At 39.4% G+C, this 21,296-nt stretch overlaps 1 protein-coding gene across 1 annotated transcript in view; it reads left to right on the forward strand.

The window, feature by feature from the left end:
- The window catches only part of PDE3A (phosphodiesterase 3A), a 257,664-nt gene that overhangs the window by 224,222 nt on the left and 12,146 nt on the right, over positions 1 to 21,296 (forward strand). Inside the window, exons 7-14 of the mRNA XM_040564288.1 lie at positions 1,740 to 1,825; positions 2,268 to 2,437; positions 3,760 to 3,897; positions 10,604 to 10,715; positions 14,208 to 14,321; positions 15,770 to 15,969; positions 17,616 to 17,819; positions 20,891 to 21,046. Coding sequence (XP_040420222.1) covers positions 1,740 to 1,825; positions 2,268 to 2,437; positions 3,760 to 3,897; positions 10,604 to 10,715; positions 14,208 to 14,321; positions 15,770 to 15,969; positions 17,616 to 17,819; positions 20,891 to 21,046 — 1,180 coding nt within the window. The remainder of the gene's footprint in view (positions 1 to 1,739; positions 1,826 to 2,267; positions 2,438 to 3,759; positions 3,898 to 10,603; positions 10,716 to 14,207; positions 14,322 to 15,769; positions 15,970 to 17,615; positions 17,820 to 20,890; positions 21,047 to 21,296) is intronic.

Raw genomic sequence — 21,296 nt, forward strand, 5'->3', positions numbered from 1 at the left:
GTGAAATGTGGTAGGACAATGGAGTTTGAAGGCTATGTTAAACAAGAATGTATACCAAACAGTGCTACTAAAATACTTTTTAAGTAATCACTCTTAATTCTGCTTAGTGGATGTGGCAGGGATCCTGTGAAAAAAAATGTTAAACAATCCTGTGATTAAGAAGTATATTATAGTGCCTGCATATGAAGGGGGATTGGGTTAAAGTTGCATGGGCGCATTTAATTCTGACGAAGAGCAGATTTCAAGTGTTCTAATAGGTAGCTCAGTATTTTTTATGTATTTATTTATTAATACAATTTTTTATGCGGACCGGTTATACTAAATCAGTGCGAGTTTGTATATGCTCTGGAATTAAAGAGGTGCACTCATAATAATGCAGAAGCCTTGTAGTATCACAACCAAAGACTCTATTTCTCTATAACTTTTACATTTTGACTTGTTATCATTGACCTTATGGCAACCACAAGGAATGTGGGAGATATTTTTTTTCTCATCTTGTTTATAAACCTGAGTGATATGAGATTTATTTGTTTGACAGTGCACCATGTGTATCATTATTTGTGGATTTGTACTGTTATTTTGAATTCTTTCAGGGATACGTTATGTTTGCAGGGCATACCAAATTCCAGAATATGTTTTTGACCCCATCAAAATCATCAGGCATAGGATTTCAGCCATTTTTATATGGTGCACTAACAATGGTGCAAAGCTTCTAATCCAAAGTTTGACCAATTTAGATAATTTTATAATTGTTTCTTTACAAAGACTGCTATATGTAGTTTACACCACAAAAGACTAAGTCCAAACAGAGAAAGATATTAAAATGTCAGTTTTTCATGGGAAGATCTGATACAAATCTGATATATCTGATATAAATCTGATATAAAAGCTAAATGAGGCTTCAGACTTGTTAATTTCTCTTGTGATTTCATGCTATATCATTCTTCCTTCAGGTCTGAGATTCAATCATATTGGGACATAGTTATTTGAGATATTCCAGCTGGTACTGAATACGTGTTTAGGGCTTAAAGGGAATAGCGCACAAGGAATAAAGCATTTTAGCAGAAGGGAAGAACCAGGCATTGGAAAGGCCTCACTATTGCAATCCCTCCCACAATGTCTTTCTTCTCTGGCAATGATGAAGCAAACTCTGTTTGCTAAATGTCTGGATGCTAAATCACCCTCCTCTTGTTCTATCCAAAACGCCCCCTTGTTTATGCTGTACATGGTTTGTTGTCACTAAAGTAACGGCAAAACAACTATTTGCATTATTAAAGAGGAATGTATTCAAACTTTGAGCAAAGAAGCCTCAGCATGGTTGTGTTCAAAACATAAGATTGTATGGCACTTTGGCAAATTTTCACTGTTTTCTTTAATTCATGTTTATAGTACAGTTGTAGTACAAAGCCAGCTTTTTGTTTGCTTGTTTTGTACTGATAAACTTAGAAAATAATAATTAAAAAAAGGCATTTATAAAAAATCACATGGTATAGTTTAACTGTTGGCAACACAAATTAGTGGTGTTGGCTATGTCTAAGGTATAAACCTGTCATTTTGCATTTCTGACTTTCAGTAAAACTTCAGCTCACTCTTGTAATTTTGTCTTTAGAATGTAGCCTATACCATAGCTTAAAATGTGTGACATAATCGTATACTGTCAGCAGGAATATGTTTTACATAAGACTATCTAACTCTTACGATTCTTTATATGGTGTATGTTTCCTGATGTTGTATTTCAGCTGTGGCAGACCCTATAACCAAATAGAAGCTGGTGATGGGACACTAGATAGAAGTGATGGTACCACACACTCCCTGAATAGAGCAGGTAATTCTTTGTCAATCAAAAACTCCTCCTCCTTTAAAATTTAATAATTATTCACTGGAAGGGCAAATATGCCTCTGTCTCACAGAAGGAAAACATACGTAGGTGAGATCATCCAAACTGCCTTAGAGACTTCTTTCCTTTTTGCTTGTTTAAGATGGGGAAAACCCTCATGAAGAATATAGATACAATGCATAATAAATATGTTTTTCCATATGGTTTTGTCTAACCTTGCCAGTACAAATAACAGTCACCAAGTTTTTTCCCGCTCTTCAATCCCTAATCCCATTTTTCACTCTCTGCAGGATATATGCTTTAATGTCTTTGGACAGATTGCTCAACATTAGACACAGCCAAGCAGCACATATGTATTATGAGTCAGAGATCCTGTTGCTATTATTCAGAAGGTCTGTTCACACAACAAGCTCTGTGATTTGTGTTGTAGATGATCCTGCGCAAGCCACTTCTGACTATGAGACCAACAACAGTGACAGCAGTGATATCGTACAAAATGATGATGAGACAGATTGCTCCAAAGAACAGACACGGAAGGGATCCGTCTGTAGGACATATGCACCTGAGACCATCATTCTGCATCCCTTGATAGCACCTGAGGTAGCTTGTTTAAATTCCACTGTCACCGTAGACTGAATGTATATGGAAATGAAAAAACAAACTAACACAACCCCAGAGCAATCTAAAGATTATGGCCATGATTTTAAGCAAAAATTTCAGCAGCTAATACCTTGTAGTAAGAGGTTTGACTGAAGAATTGAAAGGACACACTGAAGTGTGTGAGAGCTCCTAAGCACTGGCCACTCGTGAGACACTAACCATCTATTTTGATGAATGAATACAGGCTTATAGATCTGTCATTAGGCACTGAAGAAATGTTTGGCTTCTGTGTTAGTGTTGCCTTTAAAGGGAATAGATTGGAAAGAAAATAAATGGTAATCTCAAACTACTAGCATAAAGTATTGTCTTCCTGTTCAGCGACTTCAAATTCTCAATGGCCTTGCAATCCTGGCTAATATATACAGTGATTCTTACTTTTAAAGAAATTAACACTTCCCTGAGGGTGCAGCATGATATTATTGTCTTGAACAGAATAACATTATGAGCATGCATATAACTTAAGAACATTGCAGTATGTTGAACACTGACAGGTGCTGATCTTCTCACAACTGCTGTATTCAGCTGTAAATTTGATTCAGAGGTAGAAGGAAAATTTAGGGTTTTTTTTGTTTGTTTTCACAGCCTTCTGTAGGACTGGATTAATAAATTTTAAGATGGTTTGAGCTCTTGAAAAAAATATTGTAGTCTGTTGAATTGGAGTTGGACATGCTGAGAGAAGGCGTCTTTCTTGAGATATTTTAGGGTTCACTCATTTACAGTTTCTTAGTAATAATGAAATGCAAGGAAGTGTTCAAAGAGAAATTTGAACAAAGGGGAATGCCCCATGCTTACTTTGCAGACCTTGAAAAAGAGGTAGGTCTCAGTTTAAGATGGATAATTCTTCTCATGGAACATGCTCCATTAGCTGTGATAGATTATAATGAATGTGTCCTGATGTGGAAGGAGAAAGTGAACATTTTTCCCTCTCTACCCCAGCAAATTTAACAATGAAGAAGACAGACTCCCTTGGAAATGAATGAATGATTCCCATGAATGAACGAATGAATGTCTCTCATGGCTAAGTTCAGAGAATGATGTTTCATATACAGAATTTCCTATTCATTCAAGTGAAAAAAAATTATAAAGGAGAGTGACTAGCTGTAGGGCTGGTAGAAATGGGAACATCTTTGCTGAGCTGAATAAAGTACCATCGGCTTAGAAATGATGCTAACATGACCTTAGTTTTTAACACCACATTTTTTTCTTTTGCATTAGATGCTTCACAGAACTAAAACTTATCTTTATTTTACTTTCTTCCATAGGACAAGCCTGTGCTTGCTCCTGAGCCTCTGGTTATGGACAACTTGGATCCCCTGATGGAGCAGCTAAACAGCTGGAATTTTCCAATCTTTGATTTGGTGGAAAAAATTGGAAAGAAATGTGGTCGTATTCTCAGTCAGGTAGGAAGGGTATCTCATCTGTGATGACTGGCTTGATTATTTATCTAGAGATATGATTTAGACAAAGTATTTTTAAGACCTGTAAGCTGTTCATTTGATAAATTATGATCCCTGACATCTAATTCAAAGCTGACAATATGAACTCCTTCTCATTAAATTCCTTACTTTTAAAATCCCCTCTCTTTTAATTTAAGAATGTGAAAGAAAACAAAAACAAAGAAAGAAAAAAAAAACAGACACCTATTATGCCTGTTACTGTCCACCAATGAGTTTATGTAAACCCTTCTGAATATTCTCTCCTTTCTGCAGGAGCTGTTCTCATACCTTACCAAGTACTTAGTGAAAGGATTTATCTTGGGCCCACCATGGGAGGGCTAAACAGTAAAAATACTCAGTTTTGATGCAGGAAATCTTTTTCTGTACTGGAGATTTCAGTCAGGCAATGCAAGGCATTATGTTGTGATGAGCGCTGGAAAGAAGTGATTATGTTTATTGGTATGTGCGAAAATTAACACACACACACAAACACAGAGGTTAGTGGGTCAAGCAGATCTCACTGCAACAAGCTCCAGAGAATGCTATATCAAATATTGGTCCCTTTGGGGTTAACTACTATTCAGCTATATTCAATTTTCCAGTGGTCACCCAGGAAAACCACAGCATGAATTTAAATTTACTTGTGGTCTGTCTTTTATCGTTCTGCAGCTTGCCAAGCAACATCTATGTTTAACCAGCCCACCAGCTCTCTAGGTTAGTTTTAGACAAATAGGCAAACTGTAGCTGGATATGGGTATTGATATACATTCACCAGTGGTCATTGAGACAACTTTGCAATACATGGAGAACAAGTGATTAAAATTCCCTTCTAGGTCTTCTTCATCATGTTTTTGTCTAGCAGCAAAGCATCTTACAGAGTCATAAATGAAACATAAGGAAAACCAGAATGTTTTTGATGGCAAAAACAGTAGTTTGAATGAGTCAAACATTCTTCTGTTTTCTCATGGGTACTTCTATGGGTGTTAAGGACTTTACTAAGTTGCATGGAGTTTTGAACCTCTTGGGACAATTTCCCTCTGCTGCTCACAGTTTCCACTAAAGCTCCACACTGTTTCCAAATATTTGCTTTTTGATCAGGTTCTGAGCACATTATCACTGTTGCAGTAACACAAAATGAAGCCTGTGAAATATAATAGAGAAGCTTAAGTAAATAATATTCAAGATCAAAATTCACTATCTTCTGTAACAGCTGTTTGTATTAACTCTCACTCCTTAAGAGCAGAATGCAGCAAGTTCAAACTTGTTCATAAAATAAAGATCATTCCTTTAGTTCTTTTCCTGACCTACTCATATGTTCCTAACAAAATAATTTTTAGAAATAAGAGAACTGAAATAAATAAATCTTTTTTTTCTCCAACTAAAAGTATTATTTTTCTTGTATAATTTTTAAATCCTGGGATATTATCAACAAAGGAAAACAAAAGCACTAATGATTTATTCTCTGCTTTTTGCCATTAAGTGGACTCATCCATTAAAAAAAAAATAAGTAAATGAACAAGCTGGATTAACTATGTTTGCCTTGCTAGGTTAAATTTATGAGATGGAACACAGCAAAGTTGACACGTGCCTCTAGGGAAGCATTTGGTTTAGAAAGCAAATGCTGGCATAGCATCTTTAAGGCTGCTTGAGATGTCTGTTTCTCCTTTTTGTAAAGTTAAATTGATTTAGACATGTAAAGAGACCCTGAACCAGTCAGCAGCCATAAAAGCATCTGTGCAAAATATAGTGGAAAACACTCTAAATGTGGCACTAACAAATATGCATAATAGGGGCTAGGGAGGAATTTACATACCAGTCCATTTCAGAAAGGAACAGCAAAGCCCTCCAGCTGAGCTGCTGCTTCACAACAGGCCATAAACTTAGATAATGTTTTCAGTCACACTTAACACTCTTCTTACATCTCCTATAAAAACAAAAAACCTGCAGAAGAGAAGCTCATTTGCTTTGAAAAGCAAATAATGAAAGTGAAAAAGGACAGGCTAAAGTTAAGATCTCTCCCCAGCTTTTATTGCTAGGCCCATAGGGACAAGAAATGCTGGTGGTGCTCCTACACTGCTGGTACACCAGCAGCGTCAAGACAGAGGGTCATCATTGGAGTGCGTGTTAGTTGGTCCCTCTGTGGTGCCAAGAGGAATACGTAGTCATCATGTATGACTTCCGTAGAGAGAAACTGCAGCCATTATACAAGGGAACAAGGGAAATCTGTCTGTGGGGGATGGAATATTCCCTGGATCATTACAGCCGCCCTTGTGAGAAGTCATGTTTGTCACAGCTGGAGACCGAGCACTGACAACTTAAAAGGAACACACATTTGCAGAAATTATATACAAGAGCCAAAAAAAGGAGTTACAGCCTGCAAGCAATGAAAAGGGAACCACTAACCTAAACCTCGCACATGTCCTCCAAGACATTTACGTGTGCCTGTAACACCCCAGAGAGGAGCTGCACGTGAATGATGATCCCCATTTCTATAAAAGCTTCCCTTAGAAATCATTCAGGAGAAGCACTTGTTCAGGCAGCAATACCAGAAGTATCTGAGTTATAAATGATTCACTTGAGCATTAGCAGTCATTGCACAGATGAACAGAAAATGGAGGCAGGAGGGAGAAGGCTGTGTGGAGCACCCAGTGCCAAGTGGCTGGATGCTGTGAGAGCTTCCCCAGGGCTTGCCCCTGGCAGCAGGGACCACTCCACGGCTGCAAGAGCACTGGGCTCAGTCTATGGGATGGTGACTGCCAGGGAGCTCATGAAGCAGCATGCAGTTTGTGGAGGAAAGATTTTAAAAGTGGAAGAATTTAAAAGTGGTTAATCCAGAGCATTGAATAACAACAACAACAACAATAATAACAATAATAATAATAATAGAATCATAGAATCATAGAATATCTCGAGTTGGAAGGACCCATAAGGATCATTGAGCCCAACTCCTGGCACCACACAGGTCTACCCAAAAATTCAGACCATGTGACTAAGTGCACAGTCCAAACACTTCTTAAACTCCAACAGGCTTGGTGCAGTGACTACTCCCCTAGGGAGCCTGTTCCAGTGTGCGTCCACCCTCTCAGTGAAGAACCTGTTCCTGATGTCTAGCCTAACCCTCCCCTTCCTCACCTTGACACCATTCCTGTGGGTCCTATCACTGGTGATTAAGGAGAATAGATCAGCACCTTCCCCTCCACTCTTCCTCGTGAGGAAGCTGTAGACCGCGATGAGGTCTCCCCTCAGCCACCTCTTTTCCAGGCTGAACAGGCCTAGTGACCTCTGCCGCTCCTCATATGTCTTCCCCTCTAGGCCCTTCACCGTCTTTGTAGCCCTCCTCTGGACGCTCCCCAACAGTTTTACATCCTTTTTGTACTGTGGTGCCCAGAACTGCACACAGTACTCGAGCTGAGGCCACACCAGCGCAGAGTAGAGCGGGACAATCACTTCCCGTGACCGACTAGCGATGCCGTGCTTGATGCATCCCAGGATAGGGTTGGCCCTCCTGGCTGCCAGGGCACACTGCTGGCTCATATTCAACTTGCTATCAACCTCAACCCCCAGATCCCTCTCTGCGGGGCTGCTCTCCAGTGTCTCATCGCCCAGTCTGTACGTATAGCCAGGGTTGCCCTGTCCCAGGTGAAGGACCTGGCACTTGCTTTTGTTAAACATCACGTGGTTGGTGATCGCCCAGCTCTCCAATCTGTCCAGATCTCTCTGCAAGGCCTTTCCACCCTCATCCGAGTCCACAACTCCTCCAAGTTTAGTGTCATTGGCAAATTTGCTCAAAACACCTTCTAGTCCTACCTCCAAATCATTTATATAAACATTGAAGATGACTGGCCTTAAAATGAAGCCTTGGGGGACCCCACTGGTGACCATCCGCCAGCCTGATGTGGCCCCATTTACCACAATCCTTTGAGCCCTGCCCATCACTCAATTGCTCACCCATCGTATGATGTTTTTGTTTAGCTGTGTGCTGGACATTTTGTCCAGTAGGATCCTATGGGAAACTGTGTCAAAAGCTTTGCTGAAGTCCAAAAAGATCACATCAGCTGGTTTCCCTTAATTGACTAGGTGGGTGATCTTATCATAAAAGGAAATCAAATTTGTTAAACAGGACCTACCCCTCGTGAACCCATGTTGCCTGGGACCAATGACTGCATTGTCCCCCAGGTGCGCTTCAATAACTTCAAGGATTATCTTCTCCATAATTTTACCAGGCACTGACATGAGGCTGACAGGCCTGTAACTACCAGGGTCTTCTTTCTAGCCCTTCCTGAAAATTGGTACATTTGCCAGCTTCCAGTCTACTGGGACCTCTCCAGTTTCCCAAGACCATTGAAAAATAATTGAGAGAGGTCCCGTGATGACATAAGCCAGCTCTCTAAGCACCCTGGGATGAATCCCATCCGGACCCATGGACTTGTACGGATCCAGGTGGAGCAGCAAATCCCCCACACGTTCAGGGTCAGTTGGGAGTTTGTCATTCCCACCGTCATTGTCCTCCAGCTCATGGCACCCTGGGTCCCAAGGCCCATCATCAGCATTGAAGACAGAGGCAAAGAAGGCGTTAAACATCTCTGCTTTGCCTATGTCCTTGTCTGTGAGGTGACCTTCCCCATCAAGTAGTGGATCTATGTTTTCTGTGGTCCTCCTTTTTCTGTTCACATAACATAATAATAATAATAATAATAATAATAATAATAACTTCACACTTTTCCTTTTTTTTTTTTTGTTAATGAAAGAATTTAGACAGTTGACCTTCTGAAAGACATCAATGCATTTTTTCCTTTTTCTGATCTTCCTTTGCCTCTTCCTCCTCCCCATTGTAAAGGAAGGAAGAAAGGAAGGAAGGAAAGATTTCAAAATGTCTAAATGATTTGCTTGATATTTACACTCTCTAATGATGAGAAAGAATAATGCTATCATTCATATCCACCAGTCAGCTTCTCTTTTCAACTGCTGCACAGCTCCACTCCGAAAATCCAAAGGGGATAAAAAAAGTGCTTGTATGACATTTTATTTAAGATACCTGTCCGGTATTGGTAGTGCAGCCCAGTAAGATTTGGTCTTGCAGAACAATATTTCTTTATGCTTCCTCTCTGTAGACAGGGACAATTAGCTGGAAATACAAAGCTGGGTTAGTTTTATTCTAAGCTTATGTTTTCCAGTGCACTCTGACTCAGTAGTATATTAGTTACTTTACTACAAAGAGCTTTTCGCTCTATGGCCAACAGCAGTGGCCACAAAGAGAAATTACCACCAGCAAGTATTTTTCTGACTGCCTTGCTAGTGGCACTTCAGTGATTATGGCAGTAACGGAAGTAAGAGCTGAGGCCACCACCAGAACCACAACTGTCAGATGTTTCTAGTATTAGAGAGGAATCCCAGATGGTGTCAGGCACCACACTCAACCTGTCTCTGCATCGTCACGGTCTGTTGCAGTGCTTTGCCAGAGTTAGTTGACATGCTGATTTTTCCTGGTGGGAAATGCCTAGGAGGGGAGGCAAAGAAAAGATCATTAAGACGGCAAATTCATATACTTTTTTATTATTCTTACTATAAAAATACACAGTGGCAGGACAGTTGAAATTTCTGTTCCTTAAGCTTTAAGTGCAGCTCACAGGTCCCAGTTTATATACACAGTATACAGAAAGAAACAACTGTGGATACCCATTTGATTTGAATTCAGGTGTGAAACATGGAACAGAATTTGTAACAATTTCTTATCAGTATAGCACTCATCCTTCTAAACGTGTTTGAAATTGCTTTGCTCTAGACAGACCATTACCAGGTAAATGACATAAAAAGGACAGAATTTAGCTAACGGCAGTAAATAAATAAAGAAGCTGACTTGTGAAAGAAGGAAGTGAAGAGGTCATACAGTAATTTTACAATGTCCTATTGTTCAGTATGTCAAGTTCAAAGCTGCCTTGAATCTTGTCTATTTTGCAGTTCCTCCTGTCTACATTTCTGAGCTTTCCTCTCTCCTGAATGCCCCCTCATTCATCCATCACATTCTCCCTTCTGATGTATCCTCTCCTGGATGTCTGTGGTCATCTTGCCATGCATGAACTCTTTGAGCAGCTCTGCCTCCTAAGCTACTTGCTGCCTCTGAGATCCTGAAGTCGGTTTTACCATTTCACTGCCACAATCTGAGTGAGGGAAAGGAGATGATGTAGAGGATCCAAATCACCCTCTCCTTTTCTTATTCCTTCACGTGCTTCCCTTTTTTCTGGGAATTGAGTTGACTCATGAATGCTCCTTGGAGAGGGTTACGGGGATTTTTATTTTTTTTTAATTTTATTTTTTTTTCACAAGACTCTGGAAAGGAGCTCTGGGCACCTTCCTTTATGTGTATATGCTTCTGAGGTGCCTGCAAAATCTGGGGGTCCATATGCCTGAAAGGAAGAGCAGAACATTTGGAAGGGTTCAATGAAGGAATGGAGAGGACTGTTTGGTACTAATAGGTTGTCTGCTTGTCTGTGTAACCACATCACTATGGAAATGCGAGTACCTGCTGCTATAGCTGGATCAGGTGATACACTTGAGAAAATACTGTGAAGAAAGCACATCTACATGGGGTGATTTGACAGAATGAGTTTTGTATCTAATTTTTCGATTCTTTCTCATCTATTTAGCAGAATGCTGGTTTTGTTTTTTTCAGGTATCATACAAGCTTTTTGAGGACATGGGTCTGTTTGAAACCTTTAAAATTCCAGTGAGGGAGTTTATGAACTATTTCCATGCCTTGGAATGTGGATACCGGGAGATACCTTGTAAGTAACAATTCCCAGCAGACAATAGTGCTTCCTTAAAGTTTTGGGTATTTTCTACGCACTTTGTTTTGAAGACTTTCTTCTCTCAATATACCAGATACATTGTTTTTTTAAATGAGATGCCTTTTTCATTAAACCTTCGTATGTATTGGCTGAGACCATAAATTCAAATCATATATTGCTGATATTGATTAATATAATAATTTACCACAGCAAACTGCTTCAGAAGATAGTGGTGCAATGTGTAAATCAAAAAAAAAAAAGGGGGGGGGGGCACAAAAACTGAAAAAAAAAAGAAAAGCTCAGTAATAATAGCAGACTCTACTCAATGCATGAAAGCATACATGCTTTCTTGAGCACTAACAGAAGAATATTTCTTCAGATTTTTCTTCTGCTGTGTCACTACCAAATGGACAGTTCTCTCTAGTCAGGGGGTGGTTTTTGCACCACAATTTCGTTTGTCCTTTTTCATTGCATTTACTGTTTCATGTTGTATAATAATAATTCATGGGAAATGTTGTAGAAGCCTGCAGCCACGTGAAGATGTTATACTTACAAAGAGCTTGTTGAAGTGTGTATTCTTGATTATGCAAGTATGCCCCTGCCCCGATGGATTTTATTGAAACATTTGCCCCTCAGTGAGAGATCTGGATTTTTTTACACAGTAGCAGTGCTATGCTACCAAAAGAGACATACTTTGTAAAGCCAAAATATACCCAGTAGCTGAGTGTCTCCTGTTCTTCTGCAATCACAGCTAAGCTAGTATTTTTCAGTGTGAATAATTTATTCACAGAAAAACTTGCTTTCAGTCATTCCCAAAGTATTTACTAATTCAAATCAAACTTACCAAACCACTTCTACTGCAAAAGAGTCTTTTTTTCCAGGAGGAGGGAGGCAGTTATTCCCCCTTTTAGCTGGCAGATAACTCCTGTGCTGAGGAATATAGGACACCCTGTTTTCTCCCACCTCCCAGAAAAATGTCTGAAACATTGGCTTATTAAGGCATATAGTCTCTCTCTCAAAATATTAAATACAAATTGGAACAGCTACAATGTAAGGGATTGAACGAAAACTGCCTCAAAATGCTCTCAAGCCAGGTGGTTTGGACTCTCTTCTGGGAAAGTGAGAGACCAAATTTCAAATCTTTCCCTGTGTTTGAATCCGAGAAGGGATTTTAAGCAGCAGATTATAGCCAGAGGGGTTATAGGTGGATGTTCCACAGTCCGTCCTTCCTATTGGAGCTGTTCCTCTTTGTTTTAAACACTTAACTACTCATAGGGGCTCCGGATTTTTTTGTAAATCTAGTTATTTATAAAAATATAGCCTCCATTTCCTTGACTTTTCTTATGTGTGTTTAATTTTATAGTCAAGAAGAATATTTTGTCTAATACATGATTAATTTACCTTCCAGTTTTTAATTTCTGTGAAGGAGTAAAAACCAAAGCAATTTGTTTTTATTGAACCAGTCTTTTCTCCTGGTTGCTGAACTGAAAAATGAGTTATTCATACAAAATTAACTATGACTATCCCTGCTGGATTAAGTTAGTACAAGTTTCACAAGAGGTTCATCCAGCCTTTACTCCAGAGAAAAGCATTAGACCCCTATGCAGGATCATCCTCTAGGTTTTGCATGAGATTAGTTTCTCAGGATAGATGTTCTTAGTACTTAGAAAGAAAGGCAGCAGGGAGGAGATCTCTTCCATATTTTACTTTGTTCTTTTCAAAAAATATCCAGTCCTATGCTGCTTACTGTTTTACTTAATACTACTAATAAAAAAGTAGCTAAATATCTAAACGGAGAAAGTCACAGGAGAGCAAGAGATTAAAGGGGTAAATACCAAAGCCAAGTGGCATGACATTATGCTCACATATAGTGAGTAAGCAAAGTGACTGCAAAATGTGAATATAATAAGCCTTTGTGTCACACCCATCTGCCCTTGGCAGGCAGGATTTTAGGACAATTTTAGAAGTAGACAAAGTAGGAAGTTGCCTTGAGCATCGTAGTCTTGGGTTAGCAAGATGGTGAAGCTCTTCTTTACACCTCCTATGCCAAAACTGGGCAAATGCAGGCAGGCAGCTTTTGCCCCACTGATGACAAGGGTTAGAAATATGGTAGCAGCATTGCTTCCCTGGAGGAGGCAGGTGGCTTTTCCCAGCAGGAACAGGCAATCATCCATGACTCAGCAGTGGCAAAGAGGCAAATCTGGCTCCCCAGGGTGCTTTCTCCATCCCAGCTCTTCTCCTTTCTTCTTTTTTTTTTTCCCACAGAAGGGTAGCTTTAGTGTGAAGTTCAGCTTCAGTGCTAAGAAACTCTCTGTCAGCTGCACACTGCCTGTCTTGAGGATGAGGCAGGTATAAAACCAGGTTGCTTACACATCTTGATGCCAGACCATTCTACATCCCGCAGAGTACAGAGTTTTTGTTACCTCCTCCTGTGAGTCATATTGATGGGGGCAACCCAGTGATGGAGTCCCACATTTCTGTACTTCGGCGTCTGAAATGCATCTTTCCAGAACTGCAACAATGGTAGTGTAGCCACAAGTTATAATTCAGCTAGCAGCATTAGTTAGTCACTGTAGAATATACCTATGCTCTGCCCAAAATTAGCCTGAATCACAAGCTGAAATACTTGTCTTTCAGTGATTCTACTCCAGATGTAAGTTTTGGTCCTCGTGGAGCAAAGTGTTACTCCTCTTTCAGCATCGTGTTTGCTTTTGCCAGTGTATGTTTAAATGATACTTTGTGCTGAACTGGTGTGTGATTCCTTTTTCAGCCAGTTGTGTTGATTGTAGGATAGTTTATCTGGCCTTGAAGGATTTGGTGGGAAGAGCCTTGGAGTGACTTTTATCTCTCATTTCTGCAAAGAGAATTTGTAGCAAGCCAGATTACAGGAGTCAGGGCCTGAAATCTTATCCCTGGCCAGAAAACTGCAGAAAGAACTTGTTTTAACTGTGCAGTGTACACATATCCTGAGTTTGACTTTGCAGTGCTGCCATTAACACAGCACCGACATTTGCTCAAGTAGAGTCAGGTAAGTGTTATCTGACTCGTGTTTAGAAGTTAGGAGAACCATCTGCTGAAGTAGATGGGGTTTTCCCAATGATTTCATTTGAATCAAAGGCTAACAACAGATATTTAGCCTATGACATTTAACTAGTGAAAGGCAACCACTGGAGTAAAGGAATGGAGCTGGAAGCGTGGGTCAGACTCCTTGCTTAATGCTTTCTTCACAAAGTTTCCTACAGTGCAGGTACCACTGCTTTGCTCTTGTTTTTCTCTTTTTTGGACTGGTGTTGAGACTTGCTAATGAATTTGCTTGAGCCATAGTAAAAAGCTGAGCATTTACACTATACAGCTGTTTTTCATGGTTCTGATACCATTTGATTTGTTTCTGCTCGATTGACTGTCATGCAGTACCCACTAGATGGTGCTGATTTCTCTCCGTAGGAAATACTCATGTTTAATAGCAAGGTCATTTGCTTTGTATCACAGATCACAACCGAATCCATGCAACTGATGTTCTGCATGCCGTTTGGTACCTTACTACTCAGCCCATTCCAGGACTGCCAACTGTGATTAATGATCATGGGTCAGCAAGTGATTCAGGTATATTTAAATATGCTAGTGTATATGTTGTATTTTTTAAAGCTTTTGACATGAAATTTGCTGGAAGAAGGCCAACAATTGAGAATTGAGTGCAGTACTTGCTGTTATAAAGACTTTTAAATTCAATGGCCTGTTGAATGCTGCATGTATATTTGTATAACGTTGAAGAGAAAGTAGCTGGTCCTCCAAAACCTAATATTTTACATTTAATGTGTGAATGGAAACCTTTGCGGTCACTCGTAATAACAGATGTTTATTACCATTTGATTTTTCGATAGTTTTTCTTCTAGGAAACTGTGTTAGGAGTGCTTTCTAATGCTGCTACAAGAAACAGTGTAGACTTTTTAATCCTCAAACCCTGCATTGTTTTGCTATTATGAAACTACTGGGACACACAGGTAGTGGCATGTACTGCTACTGCTTGGCTGTTGTGAAGTGTTCCTTTGCCATTCCTCACTGTCTCCAAAGGAGAGTTTTTACCACCTTGCAATTAGTTTGCGAGTCCCTCTGTCTGCTCTTTTATGATTGCTACTTACAGGAAGCTCTTATTGCACATTTATATTGCACATTTATATTAACTTCACCAGCTTGAGCTGTAGCAACTAGAGGACCTGTCTGTGTTTTGTGGGGATTCTGAGGGAGCTGTTGAAAAAACAGGATTTTGGTCCACAGAGAACATTTCCACTTTTCATGTGTGTGCATTTGTGTGGCATTAGAATATCATTTATGAAACTCCTCAGGATGTTTTGGTGGTGCGAAAGGTTGCTATTCCTGGAAAATTTTGTCAGTAATCATACCAGCAAATGTTGTTGGAGGCTTTGTAGCTGAGGTGAACTGGGTGGAATGAAAGGACTTGTGTTTTGGGGCTTTCGGTGTTTGTAACTTGAAAGATGTTGTTCATTTGCATGCAAGTTCCATTCAGTGCATCTCCCTCAAAATCTGCCAGTGGCATGTTCAAGCTGATTCAAAAAGAGGCTGGTAAGAGAATTATCATCAAAAAAGTAAAGTCTAGACATTGGATTGAAAAACATGCACCTATACCAATTGAATTAACAAATGGTATTCCACTACTTTAAGAACTGATAGTATTTCATAAATTAATCTATATGGTGAAGCACTTAGAGGAAGGAATGCAAAGACTGAGTTACTTACAAGGGTCCAGCATGTCTGTTGGCCCGTATCTTATTGTTAATGCCTTATGTAGTTTGAGATTAGGCTCTGCTGGATGGCTGGAAGATCCCTGGGGGATCTGAAATTGTTCAACAGCATGTCTTATTGCACTGGGTCATGTACACAGCATCATAAAGTGTTCAGCTCAGGACATGTTTACTCTTCAGTTAGGTACTGTGAATCCTCCACTCCTCTTCCTGCTTTGCTGCTCCCAGCTGTTTCAGTAAGTCACTGAAAAGGTGATAAGAAATTTTCTAAACTTATTTATTTCTGCTCAGATTCTGACAGTGGAATCACTCACGGCCATATGGGTTATGTGTTTTCGAAGACATACACACCTACAGATGACAGCTACGGATGCCTAGCTGGCAACATCCCAGCCCTCGAGTTGATGGCTCTTTACGTAGCTGCAGCCATGCATGATTATGACCATCCAGGAAGGACCAATGCCTTTTTGGTAGCAACAAGTGCTCCTCAGGTAAATAAATCTCAGGCAGTGTTGCTGCCAAGTTTGGAAGGTCTATGGTAGCAGATTTTAGTTGTCGGTGATACCTGAAGCTTACATCAAGCACAGTTACACCAAATATTTTGAAATAGCTTATCAAAGTGAAAGAAATAATCACTTGGGGATTGCCAGTAAGTCTCCTTACACACCCTCACTACACTCAGGGGGAGTGTTAAGAAAGGTATAGATAAAATGTCTTTGTGAAGGAGAAGCAAATGTTCTGCTGAATGTCACAGAATCTGTAACTGTTTGTGAAATTAAGGGAAATATTAGTCTACACAATAAGGCACAGAAAGATTAAAACAAACAGACAAACAAACTGTGTAGTTTCCAGTGCACCATGCAAGTGAGTTTGTGCGCAATCATAACATATATTTTCTGTTGCTCCTGTAGTATATGAATAGCTGCAGTCATTTATGAATGTATCTTTACACTATGACTCTACCAGGGGAAAAAAAAACATCTCTGTTTTACAAATGAATAATTGAGACTTACCTAAGGTTACACAGATGTTGCTGCCAATGCTGGCAGTCAAATTCAGCAATTCTGAGGCACTGTTTGTTGGCTTAATTATGAGATCATCTTTCCTTACCTTACATAGCTGACCTGCCTGGCTTCAGCATACTCTGCTGAAAGATATTTCTGAGCAGAAAGAAAGAACGAAAGGTGGTGTAATGATGAGAATTTGGTTAGGGATGCAGAAATTATGGATTTACTCCCCACCTTGGATCCAGAATTCATTTCTTAGCAAAAGGAAGTCACCTGGCCTTGCTCTGTATCAGTCTATATAGTAATACTCCTCATCCTTGCAACATATTTTGTGACCAAGAACTCTGACACTCTAGCTGGATAAATAGACTGATGGAAGACATACACTATTCTTAAATCCATTTTTAAGAAATGAATGCTGTACCTTTGTGGTTGTAAAAGTCAACAAAGGAAGTTACATCTGGGATAAAGAATAGATTCTATTCTTTATGATAGAGTAGATTTTTTTCATCTCAAGATGACAGTATATAATTGAATTGAAAAGTAATGAAAAAAGTCCTAACACTGGAAACTATCCATATATATTTGTGTAAAAATATATGAGACTTTACACAACATTTCTTTCCATAAACCAAATAATTTGGATTTTAGCATTGATAAATCTGCCATGTTGAACGCATGTTGTCAGGTTTCAAACTGGGATTTCATTTGTTTCTGCATTTGGAATCAATCTAATGTGGATAAAATTGCCAGATACAAACATCATAGGCAGTAATCCCTGTTAGTACTGTGACTTGTTCTGGAAAGCAGGGAAACACTAGCGGATAATATTGACCATGCCTATGTATATTAAATATACATATGTATATGCCTAGATTATGTTAGACATTCGTTGTCAGATGACGAGGTTCAGTCAGGAACTGAAGACCCTTAAGCAGGGAAAGATCCAGATTTTACAAATAAGCAGCTACTATTCCTGCCAAAATAACGTTTGAAACCTCAGGAAAATCTTGAAAAAAAAATGAAATCAACCAAACCTGAATGTCCCTCATGCATTATCCCCACATCATTCTTATTTCTGTAGTTGTGGTGTTTCTTTTGCTGAACATCTGCCCATGTTGCTTTCACAGGCAGTGCTGTACAATGACCGCTCTGTTCTGGAGAATCACCACGCTGCTGCTGCCTGGAACCTTTTCATGTCGAGGCCAGAATACAACTTCTTGGTCAACCTTGACCATGTGGAGTTCAAGCATTTCCGCTTCCTCGTCATTGAGGCAATTTTGGCTACTGACCTGAAAAAACACTTTGATTTTGTTGCCAGATTCAATGCCAAGGTAAAAAGATTCATTTGGGTTTCTGGTGGATAGTCAGAAAAGTTTCCAGGGCTTGGTAGCATCACAGTTAAATGATTAAAAATGCTGCTGTGTTGCTTTTTGTTCCGAATGGCCTCTCAGCTGCTGTAAAACATTCCGATGAATATTAATCTGGCATTTCTTTTACCTATTTGAATTTAGTGCCACAGCTTCCTTTCTTATATATGCTTGTGTTTTTCAGAAGTTGGTTTAAGGCAGGATCTGTTGTCCTGTTGATAACATACAGAAGCAGATTTAGAATGGCTAATTTGCCCTGTTGAGGATATTATGTAATATAGGACAATTTGATGAAAATCCCACTTACATCCTACTTTTCAATATTGTTTTCTTCTCCACTGGCATTTTAGACATTAGCAAAACACTCAGGAAAAAAAAAAAAAAAAAGGAAAAAAAAAAAGGAGAGGTTTTACCACATTTCCGTAATGTCTAAATACTTAATGTGACTCTTTATCTGTTTAATTGTACTGTTCTATTAGCAAAACACAGATATTGTATGATTTTGAAATTCTGATCTGAAATGCAGTAAAAGATCTTTCTTTCCTACTTTGTTCCCAATGGGTAAACCCCCGAGAAAGGTCAGTAAAGATCTTTTATTTATGCTCAACTCAGTGAGTATAAAATTACAACCCTGGGAACCTATTTTTAAAAATTATTGTACAGTGTCATCTAGTTTCAATTTATTGGAAATTACTATCTATAAGTTTATTTTAATAAATTCCACCATCTATCCAAGCTGTAGGTATGTTACCTGGATAATATCTGCTTGGGAGCTGATGTTGCCTACTTGTTCCTTGTATAAAACCAAACACAGTGTATTTCTTGTCCTGGATTGGGACCTCCTAGCTGTTTTAGTTTCATAGGTAAAATGTTTTCTTGGGGTATTGCTTAAGATGGACCTGTATCCTGAAAGTCTGAAGCCTACGGATGTATGACTGGTTTTGTTTTCCATTACCCTATATCTCTTTGTTTGGCTCTAAGGAGTTGTAAAGAAATGCCTTAAATTATGGTCCAGGGTAGACAGAGAACTGATCTGAAGATCCATAAAAGTCTTAACTCCTTAACATTGGACCCCTGTTAGACATGTCCCACATCCCTGCTGGTGATACCAGAGGGGTTTCTTTAGGTCTTAATTTTAAACCCCAGGGCAATTTTCACCTGCCTAATTTCCTCTTAAAGTATTAAACTTACTGGCAGATTCTCAGCTGATAGGGCTCCCATGACAATAAAGCACAGTGAATTCAGGCTGTCTGAATCAATCCTTTGCCTTTGACAGTTTGGACCAAAACCTTCACTTCTGTGAAAGTAAGTAATATGAGGGGAAAAAAAAAAAAAAGAAAGAAAAAAAAAAGAAGAGGAGAAAGTGAAATTATTAAGCAGTATTTGTGGCTGATCCTAGCTTTCCCTGTCATCACTGTCTTAAAAAGAGATTACACTTGGTTAGAAAAACCTCTTTTGTACCAGAGTGGCCTCTGAGAGCAGACCTCACACGTTTGTATCTGAGTTTCTGCAGCTCTGATAAGCTGAGCTCTAAATGATTATGTTATTGATTGAGTTGCTGAACTGTAGTTTAGTGTATTGACCATAGTCAGAGAGACTGTAGAAGTCAGTGTAAGCACATGTAATGTAATCATCCTCCTACGAGAAAATCTTGCAGTCTGGAAAGTACAAGAAATAATGAAGGAAGCTCACTGTCTGTCACTTTGGTGATATCAATGCATCAGAGCACTTACTGTCCTCTGACACTAGTTATGTCAAATCATGTATATTAATAGCATAGCCCTCAACATTGTGGACCTACTCCTATATGGGACAGGGGACCTGGTGACAGAGGACATGTAAGTTTTGTCTAGTCATAACACAACTTCCTATCCATTTTCAACTACTGCAAACTTGAAAATTAAAGCTGTGTTTCAAGGAGGGATTTGAATTTAAAAAATTAATTAGACAGTAAAGTCCCTCCGACACTCGGAGATGTTTTAGGAGAAAAAGCTGAGATGGGAAAATGTGGCTCTTGGCAGCAAAGGTTGGTATCACTGACCATTTGGAGATGGAAAAGGCCAAGGTCCTCAGTGCTTTCTCTGACTCTGTCTTTGTGGGTAAGACCTGGCTTCGGGAATCCCAGATCCAAGAGATGTCAGAGAAAGTCGGGAGCAATGAAGACTTACCTTCAGTGAGGGAACACTTTAACAAACTGTACATACACAAGTCCATGGGAGATGGAGCAAGACCTCTGCAGTGTTATGTGGTGACAGGGCAAGAGTCAAGGGGTATAAATGGAAACACAGAAAATCTCATTAAAAATAGGAAAGGACTGGTTTACTGTGAGAGGTGTTGTATACCGGAAAAAGTTACTCAAAGAGGCTGTGGAGTTTTCCTCTTGTTGGAGATACTCAAAATCCAACTGCGTGCGATCCTGAGCAGCGTCTAATAACTGGCCCTGCCTTCAGCAAGGGGATTGGACAAGTCCAGAGGTGCCTTCCAACCTCAGCCTTTCTGTGACTCTTTGAAGGTTACGGTTTGATTTTAAGGCAGTTGATAGCATATATCACATTTCATTGTGGAAGGTATGGGAAAAATTGAGAAAAGGAAAAATATGAATCCTGTCAGAAAAATTTAGATCAAATAGAAAAATAGACCTGTTACGTGCATCTTCATGCTATAATAAAATCAGCATGTCATTTAATGGCAATTTATTTTTGTGCACAAATTAGGTAGTAATTTCTTGGAAAATGTCATGGAAATGTTGCTTTTTTTTTTGTTTGTTTTCCTAGTAAATGCTTTCAGACAGACACATTATTTGCTAAATATTAATTTCTCATAATATATCTCAATGTTCCTTGTTTTTCACTTACTTTTCTTTTTATAGGTTGATATGCGGGTGATTGTAAATTTCAACTTTAAGTTAGCTCACCTGCTTACATTTGTGATTCTGTCAAGTAGCTGAACCACAAGGTATCCCAGGGCAGAATTTCCTCTGTGGATGCATTCTTATTGAGCATTACTGTCATGTATTTCCTTTCTCTGCCTGCCAGGTGAATGATGACGTTGGGATTGACTGGACTAATGAGAATGACCGCTTGCTGGTTTGCCAAATGTGCATCAAATTGGCTGACATAAACGGGCCTGCAAAATGCAAAGACTTGCATCTGCAGTGGACAGAAGGCATTGTCAATGAGTTTTATGAACAGGTAAATAAATGCATGTCCAAAGTGGTATCTGCTTGCATGTTGTGGGCTAAACAGTCCTGCAGTGTGCTAATGCTGATGATGAGTGAAAATTGCAGAGAACAGGGCTAAAGGGAATGCCTAGAGTTCAAATAGACCATTTGTATGCTGGATCAGTGATAGTCCGTATGGCACTCAAGCTTCTAATTTGTCCTCAAAGACATCTGATGATGGGGTTTTGTACAGGCTTAGCCAATCTAGTCTGTCAATATCC

This window comes from Cygnus olor, chromosome 1 (genome assembly GCF_009769625.2).
Source record: "Cygnus olor isolate bCygOlo1 chromosome 1, bCygOlo1.pri.v2, whole genome shotgun sequence".
NCBI classification, from domain to species: Eukaryota; Metazoa; Chordata; class Aves; order Anseriformes; family Anatidae; genus Cygnus; species Cygnus olor.